The following is a 12,448-nucleotide window of genomic DNA, read 5'->3' as shown; positions in this document are numbered from 1 at the left end:
TGATAAGAAGAGAGGGCATATGCATAATAAGAACACCCACATTTGCAGATAATGCCCACTTGACCTGGCTTCAATGACTGGATGATCAGAGCTCAACTAGAAGAAGAAAGAAGAGGGGAAAAAAGAGTAATCTGATACAATTTGATGAACTTGACCTACACCTACGGATGCAGTAGCTCAAAAGAGGGAACAAATCTTTACAGCGAGGATCATTCCCACCCCCTCCAGACACAGAGTAGACAGGGATTGGCAACTTGGACATTGGCTATCCAAAATGGGGGGCTACAAAGGCAAGAAGTGACTGGATTAAAAGCTTTCAAGAGGGAGCCTAGATCTAGAGGGAGTGAAGGAAGACAGAATCTCCACTGAGTAGTATCGAATCTGTCTAGGTGGGGCTGATGAAAGGAGATGGGGATAGGTCTCTTGTGGTACAATCGTGAATAATTATTATCAGGATTGACTATGAGGGTTGGATATGTAAAGGTAGACATTTTGTAGCAAGGAGGGGAGTGACTGACTTTGCAGACTAGGAGCAAAGGTCCCTGGGACCATCAAGGGAGCAGACCGGAGAGTGGAACCCTATCCAGAGAAACAGTGATGCCAGAAATGGATGCAGAGATGACATGGAGAAATGGAGTGGCTGGGGACTCTAGACCCAGGGAGGGAGAGGGGCTGTGTGTTGACAACCGGGGGGAGGCTTGCAGGGTATACCGTTTGGTTGGTTGATGACGCATGGAGGGGATTGTAACCGTGGCAATGAAATGATATACGATAGGATGAATATAAAGTTAATGTTCTCCCATGTAAATTATCACATTGAGCCACAATAAAACATTTTAAAAAAACAAATATTTGTGGAATAATGGAATTAAAAGATAATGGAGTTCTTCCATGAGCTTTTTGAAGATTATCTTTCACTGTAGAATCTGATATCAGTAAGAGAAAATGCTCTCCCTAATATATTTGGAGTTCTGGTGGGGCATTATGGGTTCAAATTGACTTTGCACTGGACTGCAAAGTTGGTTTGAACTACAAGGTCGGCAGTTCAAGGTCACCACCAAGAATATAAGATATTTAGATGACATCAGGCTTATTCAGAGTGGTATGGCCATAGATAAACATAAGGAATTAGGATATATATCAGGGTGTGTGGGGTGGGAAATGGGGTCTGTAGCACCTGTCAGCTGAAATGCTACCTTTCAAGGTATTCAAACAGGCATATTACTATTGCTGGGATAAAGAGGTTTTGAATAAAAGACAGGCTCAGAAATAATGCTGAGTTTCATGGTTAAACCAACCGGTTGCTGTTGACTTGATCCAAGTCATGGCATCGTCATGTGTTGCAGAGTAGAATATACTCCATACAGTTTTCGTGGTGTGACTGTTTAGAAGAAGATTATTTAGGGCTTTTGTCAAAGGCAATTCAGGGTTGGTTCCAATTGCCAACTTTTCAGTTGGCAGTTGAGTGCTTAACTGCTTAAGTCACCAGGGATTCCATGTTGCGTTATTACATATTTACAAAAGTGAATTAAAAAAACACAAAACGACAAAAAAACAGTTGTCCCCTGACATTTTCCATACAGAATTAAGAACTTCAGTTGAACACAAGAGGCAAACTGCAAGATAGGTAGTATTAAGTTCTCTACAATAATTTTAACAGTGGTTACATTTATAGTCGTACCAGACACTAAGTGCTGCCAAATCCAAAAAACACCAAACCCACTGACTGCCAGTGAGTTGTTTCTACTTACAGCCAACCTTACAGGGTAGAGTGGAACTGCTCCCTAGGGTTTCCGAGGCTATGGGGCTTATGGAAGCAGACAGTCTCGTCTTTCTCTCATGGAGCAGCTGGTGGAGTCCAACAGCCCCCCCCCACTGAACCCACTCTACCACTAGGACTGTTTACAAAGGGCTTCATGTGTATAGATTCATTGACTCCTCAAACTACTCTATGGACACCATAACCCCCGAATTCTGAATCAGGTGAGAGACTCAGAGAGGTGGAGTAACCTGTCCAAGATCACCCAGAGTGTGCGTGGCTGAATCAGAATTCAGATCTCAGCTATCTGGCACCAGAATCCCTGCCCCTGACCCACTATGCCACACAGCCTCTGCAGACTCCATCAAGAAGCAGGAAGAGGAAGTTAATATAGAAAGAGAATGTAAGAATGACCCAGAGTACAGCTGAAGAGAGGAAACAAAACACAGACGTGAAACCAAACTAATAACCAACCCTCTCCACCAGGTCCCCAGTGTTTGTTTTCTAATTTTATCATAGGCAGAAATACACGGAATCAAAAAGCTATGAGGCTGTTTCAAAGTAGATGAAGGTAATATCTAACATAAATGCAATGAATAGGTCCTAGAATTTTGAAATTTGCTAATAATCTTAGACTGCTGTTGTTCTGATAACAAAATCTCAGTCTAACTAGTGAAATCCATTTTCATAATTTGTCATCCTAGAATGAGTTTTCAGTCTCTTGGACACTCAAGGTCTAAATGAAAAATAAATTTGATTGTAGAACTATCCAATGTTCATGGTATATAGCAATAATGACACAATTATACGTTTCTATTGCTCCAGTTTATGGTTTTTCATACATGCTCTTCCCCCTACCTTCTCGCCCAAATTCAATAAATCATCTGCATAGGGTGTTAAGCTTTGTACCCCATGCCTCATTTAGGAAGAAGCTGGCCCTTTGGGGCAACCAACGGCTATCAGAATGTATTGGTTTTATAAGCACCACAATGAGGTTAGCATAGTAATGCCAGGCAGCAATGAAGGGCAACAGAATACAGTTCTGATGAGCCATACCTAGCTCCTTCTGTATGTTGTCAGGGACTCCTGTAATAGTCTTTCTCCTTTTGACTTTCTTCGGTCGTCTTACCAGAGTGTCTGTGTAAATTAGAGACCGCCGAAGGCTGGCCTGCCGATCAAAATTCTCCCCTAATGTAGAGTAGTGGAACAAGCAAAGCAATGTTACTTTCAAGCAAGCTGACACCATGCAATTTCTTCCAGAAGCTTGTTGTAAAATAATAAGAAGGTATTAATAATGAGGTTAGACAGTCAAATGATGATGGATGTTGAAGGGCAAAAAAGGGAAAGAACACACATTCGCATCATAAGGCTGTTTTCCAATTTCTGACTGTGTCCTTCCAAAGACAGCATCGTCATTTCATATGACTCAGAGCAGCAAGTGCAAATTTGTTAATAACACACTGGAAGAGTGAGGCGATGCTATTTTAAAAATGGATGACCGCGGCAGTGCTGTGCATAGTGCCTTAGGTCACTGAAGACCTCTTTGTATCAGTGCATATATGGTGATGATAGTGAATATATTCGATTCATGCCATTCTACAAAGAACAACATAATAACTTGTTCTATGTAATGAAACAAGTATCTTAATCAAGAGTTCTGGGATGAGGTGCTTTTTCTGTTAAATCAATAAGGTTAACAATTGGGATAAAGTGTGGTGAATTTTGAAGGATGGACACCATCTATCATGAAAAAAAGCCTTATAATGCAAAGTACTCTTATCACAATGAGACCAGTAGCACTGCTGCTGTTAAAGCTGGACTGTTTCTTGAAGGGGCTTCAAAATCCCTCTTTTGTATTTGATCTGGAATCAGACATTTCATGGAAGGGTGCACTCAAATCCAGAATGCCACGTCCACATGATTTTTTTTCCTTTTTGGTGTAGAAGCGTGCATAATTAACACACCACAAGGAAACATAAACTAAGTTTGCAACAATCTCAATTCTTGATGTGCATTAAATTACTTGCCAATTTAATTAAAGTTTTGTAGTGCTGACCACTTAAGTGGTCAGATTACTCTCTTCAAAAGACAGATCTTTACGTCTATGTCTGTGTGTATTTATATCTATAAAGATATATGCACACACACAATTTACATATTTCTGTCACTCTTCTTCGCAATGTTAACACATATTCAAAGTGGGTATATTGTGAACAATGCAGCTTCTATTTTAATAGGAAGAAGTTGTAAATAGAACCTGATCCGAGCAAAACAGAGGATAAAAGACCTTAAAGATTACACATTTTAAAGTATAATCTTTTAAAAAAAAAACACTTGTAAACTTAAAAACGTTTATGAATTTGTCATTAATGGAGAAAAGTTGAAATCAGAGAAGACTCTGAACATCACCTTGATAAATGGGCCACTATGAACAATAGCATAAATAACACATGTTAGGGGCAAGTTATGACTTCAAAAGTCCATTAGTTGTCTATACTAAAGGAAAATAGATTCCTTCAGTCAGTGATAATTAAGAATGGGAAAAAAAAAAACCCACATTAATAAGAAGTTACATTTACTCTCCAGCTTTGGCTCCTAAACAAAAACAAAAGATAAAGCCACCCAAGTTCCAAGGAAATAGGAAGCGAACTGCAAGATGAACAGCTAAGACGACACACACCACTAAAGGGACCAAACTGTCCTTCTTCCTTTGTAACCTAGAAAGTGCGTCTTCCCCGGTGGATTATACATTTCTTGAAGAAAAAGACCATGATTCATGCATCAGTATCCATGATGGTTTTTAGCTCAATGCCTGGCACAATTAATTACTTAGCAATATCCACTGGTGTGATGCTGTAGGATCAACACTGAACTGCAAACCACAAGCTTGGCAGTTCAAGCCCAGCAGCTGCTCCTTGGAAATGCTATACAGGGTCACTATGAGCTGGAACCAACTTCATGGCATTTAACAACAACAACAACAATATCTGCTAACTTGAAAGGAAGTAAATCATTCCATTCCACTACAGAATGACATCACTAGTCACGGTTACTATTTATAAGCTAGCTAGCTCCAAGATCAGTACAAAGTCAGTTTGTGAAAACTGTTATAGTTATGTTTAACTACTAATTATTATTTTTCAGTTGGAAAACGTATTACTCTATATGGCAAATTAGGAAGCATACTTGCATGCATATACATTTTACTTTATACAATGCTTTCTCCTCAAATCTTAGAACACGGTGACTCTCTGCAGGACTGTAACAAAAGGGGTTATGCAGCTCACTGCATTAATGTTCTATCTATCTTTATGCCTGGTGGGCTTCACTCTGGCTTTGAAATAATACATTTATTGGCATTTTTTCCTGCTGAACCTTACTGGATATGAAACTACAACATCAATGCTCACCCAAATAAATGAGCGCAGGACAACTCCCTGCAGGAAGCTACATTTCTATTTCAAAACTCCTTTGAGCTTCACAGATGTGGAAAGAGCATGAAGCTGTATAACCTACGTCAGTTCAACTACGCAAACAGATTTTTTTATAGTTAATGTTTCTTTATACTAGAATATTAGAAAGATGAATCCCCTTAACAAGTAAGTGTGTGTGTGTGTGCATGTATATATACACACAGAAATCCAGAAAATGGATCAATAGACACACAATTAGCTGATATTTAATTCCTACATTTCTGCAAAATGTTAATAACACAAAAGTAAATTGCATTTTGACGTAATGCAGATAGCTTATTTCTTTATTCTCATTCACTTTCGCTGTACAGCATTGTAAAGGCCTCCTTTAAACTCTACATAATTGCTTTTAGTGTGTATCTACCTGTTCCATGAAATTCATCAAACAGGAGAGAATTAAAGCTCCAAGAAATAAGACCACACTGTGTTGTGGTCATATATCTCACTGCTAATAAACCTTTATCCTTGAAACTCTAGTTACTCTGCTGCTTTCAATTTCCTAATCTCATGCGGATGCATTTTATCCTAACTCCATTAAGGATGATCACATTTCATAGCAGAGCTTTCTTATCTTGTAATATTATTGCTGAAGCATTTAATCATACGTAATGTAATTATACTTCTGTATTTAATAAATCAAATAATATAATTAATGTTCTCACAGGAAATACATGTCCATAGATTGAATATAGCAATAAAATTATACTCTGTTCCATAACATAGCTACAAAATAGCTGTCATCTTTAGAATTTGATTAAGTATAGGAAAACACATTTAGGAAGCGCAATAATGTTATTTGTAAAAACAAAATGGATTGAAATGCAATGCCATTCTTAAAGGCTTAAGAAAAACTAATGTGGAAAATGTGCATGGAATTTAAAATAATTTATGTGCTTATTTATGAAGATTTCTATGAAAATTCACAATAGAGCTCTAAATGTAATTTTAAAAATACCCTATAAAGTGTTCAGAAATCTTCAGTAACTATTAAAATGCTGTTCGCCTCTTACGAGCTCATCAATGCCATGAGAAACAGCTCTCTATCAGCAATCACCAGCAGTACTCTTAGAAGAGCATTAAGAACACTGCAGGTTTTCATCCTTATTTTTGACGACAACTTGCCCTTACTGGTTTACTGGTAATTTTAGGTGCTGATATCAGTCCTTACTGGTTTGCTGATATTTTGAGGTTCTCAAATATGACTATTAGTAATCAACATCTCTTGAAAGCTATGGGAATGCAATCTCTATCTTTTGAAAGGCATTCTAATGGTTGAAGGTAACCACTCTTACCATGTCTATTTTGTACTTTGAACACGGCACACGTTGCTAGCACAGCTCCTTTGTGGGTTACAGAAGTGATAAAACAGCACAATTTTGCTCTCTTTTATCTTCTAAGTTTATAAAAGATCATCTTTGAGCTTTATGTACTTAATTTCAATACTTTCATTTCAAGTAATTGTTTCATTTTTCTACTTGAGAAGATAAAATCTATCATTTAGAAATATCACAAAACTACTAGTTATTATTTCTTCATTTCTATGACTATGACTTAAAATAACCCTCTAAAAGGAAAACATTTAATTTTTTCCAAAGATCAAATTCTGAAAATATTCATAGGCAATATATATATATATATTTTTTTATAAAAGCAAATTAATTTTTCTAAAGGCATACGTTGAGACAAACAGTTGAATCAGCAAGCTTTCTGACAACTACTTTTGACGATACAGTCTTATTCCACAAGTAATACACATAAGCAATATACATACTAGATGCACACACACACACATTTTAGTACTGCCTTCATTAATCAAAGGTCATGAAGCCAGACCACTGTTACTTACCGTATATGTATAACTGAAATGTTAAGAGCATATAACAAGCAAAAAGCCAGTCATACTTCCAACAACATTTTGACCTATTCTGAATAGAAAGCGTACCAGTTACATTAATAGGAACCACATCAGCCTGGACTATTTGGGCTTGCTGCCGCATCTTCTCTTCTGGTGTTGGCAGCGGAAGTGACTTGGTCCAGTTTGTGTGAGTACTGAGGTTGGAGAAATCGCTTGAGGTTGGTGTTTTAGTTCTTCTGATGGAAATATGCCTTTCTTCTTCTGATGAAGACATGGAACACTACAGGGAGAAAAAAGAAAGAAAAAGCCCACATTTGTAAATATCTGGTAGATACATTTAAAAGCACATAACTTTAAAAAAAAACAAAACAAAAACAAAGCTAATTTAAATCAAACCCGAATCACTCACTTTTAGAACCACAAGCAATGATTTGCAAGAAAGCTGTTCATCATCTTGAACATGGCCCAAAATATTTATGATTCATATTGGACCTAAACTCTAAATTAAGGGCTGGCAAAAGGCTTTGCTGATCTGCAAAATCTTCTCAGTTCATCCCGTTTTTCCTGTATTTACTGTGGTCAGAAAGTGTATGGATTTAGCTCAACATTAGAAGCCCTCAGAAATACCATGGCTGTGCCCATTACTTCTATTCTTATTAAAATTTCTAGCTTCAATCTTATTTCCTTTAGACTCTGACCCCGAGGGACACTTCTGAAATGAACTAGCTGTTGTTTGACTATTTGTGCTTTTCTGAAACCACTTATATGGGGGTGGGGAGGAATCGGTGTGAAATTGTTAAGTTATAAGACGCTGACTAAAGCTTTGTGCTGAGCCTTATCAGAATTCCATGGGAAAATTTCTAGCCGTGTCTGTTTTGATACAGACTAACATTCTAACTGAAGAACCCTTCTTCAATATCTTTCTTCCAATAACATCTTAAGAAGTGTAAGCCAGAAAGTTGTTGGAGCAAGCAGTTTATGATGGGCTTTCACCATGGCCTCACAGTAGCAGGTTCTGTTAACAAGGAAACTTCAGAACTCAAATGCAGCATGCTCAGGGAGAACACCAAAGGGTCATTGCCCTTGTGGGGAAACAATGGTATATAAATAAATGCACAATGTCTCATAACAGCTCTTTAAGTCTTAAGCATGTTTTGGTACCTTTCTGGATTTAGTGCATGGTTCTAAGAGGACATGCACAGGTAAGAAAACTTACAGAAGTTCAGAAAAGCACTGTCACTAAACTGTCTATATTTATGCTCTAAAAGAAATGCACAAATCTAAAAGGGACTATGCAAGAGCTAATGTCAATGGTCTGGTGTTAAGACCATACATGAAGGATAGAAAATTGAGTATATTAAACGCTACATTCATCAGTCGCGTGACCTTGCACTTGGCCCCTAATCTTGAAGTTCCCTTCACTGTAAATGGGGCTATTCTGCCTATTTTCTGCATCCCATAGGGTCACCGCTAGGCTCTAAAGAGATAATACACGTGAGAAGTGTCTGTTGTTGTTAAGTGCCATCTGGTCACTTCCAATCTGTATAGGGTTTCTGAGGTTGTAAATGATTACAGGATCAGAATGCCCCATCTTTCTTCCTAGGAGCAACTGGTGGGCTCAAACTGCTGACCTTGTGGCTCGTAAGTCCAATGCATATCCTACAGAGCTATCAGATGCCCATGGAAAATGCTTATAACTGTTAAATATCATGGACTCAAAAGTGGTGGTTATAGCCTGGAGTGGCCAGAAGTACAGAAGATATGTCCTGAAAGAAAGACCGACAGGAAAAATACAAAACAACATAGGCAGGCCAACTGAATACTACAAGAACAAGCAAGTAGCTTGCCCAGGAGATATCAAGGCAAGTGGTCGGGTCCCTCTCAGGACAAACCTCCTTCTAAGACTAAGGCTCAATGGGAATGCATGCTCTGATTCGTGATCACCACGTTCATCACTGATAAGGGGAAGTGAGGGAAAAACAGCAAGGAAGCTGTGAGTTATGCCCTACAACACTCAATAGACTCCAGCGAACCCAGATGGAGACCTGGTTGGCTAGCAGTGTGCTAAGTCCACGGGACTCTTGGACCCAGAGTCAGCGACATAGCCACAGAGGACTAGAGTGGGGAGTGAAGGGTCCAGCTGATAAGAAGAGAGGGCACATGCCCTTTTGGTTGGCAGCTGAGTGCTTTAACCACTGCACCACAAGGACTCCTTAGAATTCGATACATCAGAGTCAAAAACATTATGCATCAGCACCCTAGCTCTGTCATCTGTTCATGGTATATTTTAAGCAACTCACTCAATATCTATGTTGAAAATGACTTGTACAGTCATCAGCATGCTTCATGCTCTTGGAATCCCTGAATAAAGGCTGAAATATACATTGTGTGTGTGTTTCTTTAAGAACTGAATTTTAAATCTACTTTATTCCCGAACTTGAGACCTGTTCATTGGTCAGTAATGTTCACCAATCCCCACACCTTAATCCTAGAAGAACTGGAGAGTCACAAATGAAATTTAAGGGGTGACCATTCTTCCTGTCTCATTGCTTAATTTATAAAGGAAGGTTACTCTTCTATTCTTCAGCGATTGTGTTGTGGATTATGGATGCATTTTGGGACATTCAGTGTGGTTTGGAAACCAGATACACTGTCACCAGGTGGCCAGTGGGGTTCTGAGATATGAGTCCTTGTCTCAACAGCCAAGCTTCCCAGTAGTGGGATTAACAATAGTGAAACACAAATTACCTCAGGGGTTTTTGGGTGTGTGTGTGTGTGTGTGTGTGTGTGTGTTTCAGTTTGCTTCTTATACTAAAAAGATAACATTAAAAAAAGAAATTATTATATCAAACACTCACACCCTCAACTGAATAGTGATATTTGTATCAAAATAGTGAAAATATTTAGAATGTGAGTGCTTAAACTGATATTAGTATTTTCTTTTTAAAATTATCTTATTTTAAGAAATAAAATAACATAATCTTACCAATATTGGAGAGCTCACTAGTTAAGTCATGGCTGGAAATGCTGCAATCAAACTCCCTGGTCCCATGCCAGCTCCTCAGTTCCTCTCAGAGGTAAACGCTGTCCCTGACCTGAATTTTATGCAAATCATTCTTTACCTTTCCTTTTATGTGTTTGTGTATATGTATAAATATTCTTAAGCACATGCTTTGGCCTTTTAAATAATGGCATCATGCTCTTTTTAGTGCTGTTCATTTACCATTATATTTCTAAGACACATCTATGCTATAAAATTGAATGAATGTACAGTCAGCACTGGACTGACAACCACAAGGTCCATGGTCCAAGCCCACCAGCTTCTCTGCAGGAAAAGCTGAAGCATTCTACTCCTGCAAAGATGTACAGCCCCGAAAACCCTACACAGGGTCACTATGAGTCAGAACTGACTCAACAGCACACAACAACATAATTCATTAATTTCACTGAGATGTAACATCCATTCTAATAACCCACATGGCATGTCAAATAGCTTTCATACAGTCTTTCTAGCCGTGGTCTGTGAGTCTCACAAACTGATTAGCTGAACCTCTGCAAATTGAGTGACTTATGATCCAAGGATGGGACTGGTCAATTTACTATGTAAATTAATTGACTCTGACCTACTGAGGGGATTGGTCAGTTTATGGTCCTAGTGGGAGGGTCATGCCTTGAAATTGACAAGGAGCAGGCTTACACATAAGGAACTCTGGTAGCATAATGGTCATGAGTCAGGCTGCTAACCTCAAGGTCAGCAGTTCAAAACTACCAGTCATTCTATGGGACAAAGATGAGCTTTCTGCTCCCATAAAGATTTACAGTCCTGGAAACCCTATGCAGGGTCACTCTGAATTGGAACCAATTCCACGACGCATAACTACCTACCACCATAACCACCAGGTTTGTACATAGATTAGTATGGATTACACCTCAACATAACAAAAACAAAAATCTTCACAACTGGCCAATAAGAAACATCATGATAAAAACCAAGCCAAACCCATTGCCACTGAGTCTATTCTAATTCATAGCAACCCTACAGAGCAGAGTCAAATGGCTCTATCATGTTTTCTAAGGCTATACATCTTTACAGAAGCAGATGGTCATATCTTTGCTCCAATAGAGCAGCTGTTGGGTTTGGAAAACCATGGAATCACCACCAGAGATCTTTAACATGATAACCAGAGAAAATACTGAAGTCCATGTTTGCATTTTACTCGGATTCACAATCAATGTCTATGGATCTAGCAGCCAACAAATCAAATGATATACTGACTGGGCAAATCTTCTGCAAAAGACCACTTTAAAGTATTAAAGACTAAACATGTCACTTTGAGGACTACAGTGTGTCCTAACGCAGGTCATGGTATTGTCAATGACCTCATAAGCTAGGCAATGGATAAGATCGAAAAACTAATGCATTTGAATTATGATGATGGTGAAGAATATTGATGATGCCATCAACTACCACAACCAAATAAATCTGTCTTGGAAAAAGTACAGTTCCTTACAAGCAAGAATGGAGAGAGACTTCATCTTGTGTACTTTGGACTTATATCAGGAGATGATTAGGCTTGGTAAAACAGAGTGTCTGTAAAAGAGAGGAAGAGCCGCAACAAGATGGACTGACACAGTGGTTGCAACAAAAGGTTCAAACACCACAATACTTGTAAGGATGACAGAGGACTGGGCACTGTTTGGTTCTGCTGTACTTGGGATTGTTGTCACTGTTAAAAGCCATTGAGTCAATACCGACTCATAGCGACTCTGTATAGGGTTTCCACAGAGTGGATGGTGAGTTTGAAATGTCAAGACAGACTCAGTGTAAGCTACCAACAAGTGTTTTTTCTTTAGAGAATCTGTTGTTATTGTTTTCTGTTTTCTTTCTACAAGTAATAATGGTTTTCACTTTGCCAACACTGCAAGTGTCTTCATGTGTCAGGCTGGATCACAGACGAATGTCATATTCATAGAATGTTCTAGGTTTCATTCCTAGCTGTCTTATAGCTGGAAGTGTGAGCCACAGGCTGTGTGTTTGTGCAACACAGACGGACAGATATTTACATAAAACCCTTATTCATTCCTGGATTAATGGACAACTGGCAAGTAAAAGATGCTCTTTGTAATACCCCATCAATTCAATATAAGAGAGTGATTAGGAAGACAAGACTACAGCAAAGGTTCTATTCCCCTATGTACTTATTTGTTGCAGGGAAAACATGGGCTTCAGAGTCATATCTGGATTTAAATCCTACTTATAGCTCTGGTAGAGTAGTGGTTATGAATCTCACTGTGAACCGCAAGGTCAGTAGTTCAAAATTATCAGCTGTTACGCAGGAGAAAGATGAGGCATTCTGCACT

General features: G+C 38.6%; 1 protein-coding gene across 1 annotated transcript in view; it reads right to left on the bottom strand.

Moving 5' to 3' along the window:
- NHSL1 (NHS-like 1) overlaps window positions 1-12,448 on the bottom strand; it is a 106,425-nt gene that overhangs the window by 24,994 nt on the left and 68,983 nt on the right. The window contains exons 4-5 of the mRNA XM_006834709.1: window positions 7,175-7,367; window positions 2,816-2,947 (exon numbers count right to left, since the gene is read on the bottom strand). Coding sequence (XP_006834772.1) covers window positions 2,816-2,947; window positions 7,175-7,367 — 325 coding nt within the window. The remainder of the gene's footprint in view (window positions 1-2,815; window positions 2,948-7,174; window positions 7,368-12,448) is intronic.

This window comes from Chrysochloris asiatica, unplaced genomic scaffold (genome assembly GCF_000296735.1).
Source record: "Chrysochloris asiatica unplaced genomic scaffold, ChrAsi1.0 scaffold00013, whole genome shotgun sequence".
Taxonomy (NCBI): domain Eukaryota; kingdom Metazoa; phylum Chordata; class Mammalia; order Afrosoricida; family Chrysochloridae; genus Chrysochloris; species Chrysochloris asiatica.
Note: the sequence above shows the minus strand (reverse complement) of the source record. Positions and strands in the feature narration are given on the sequence as shown.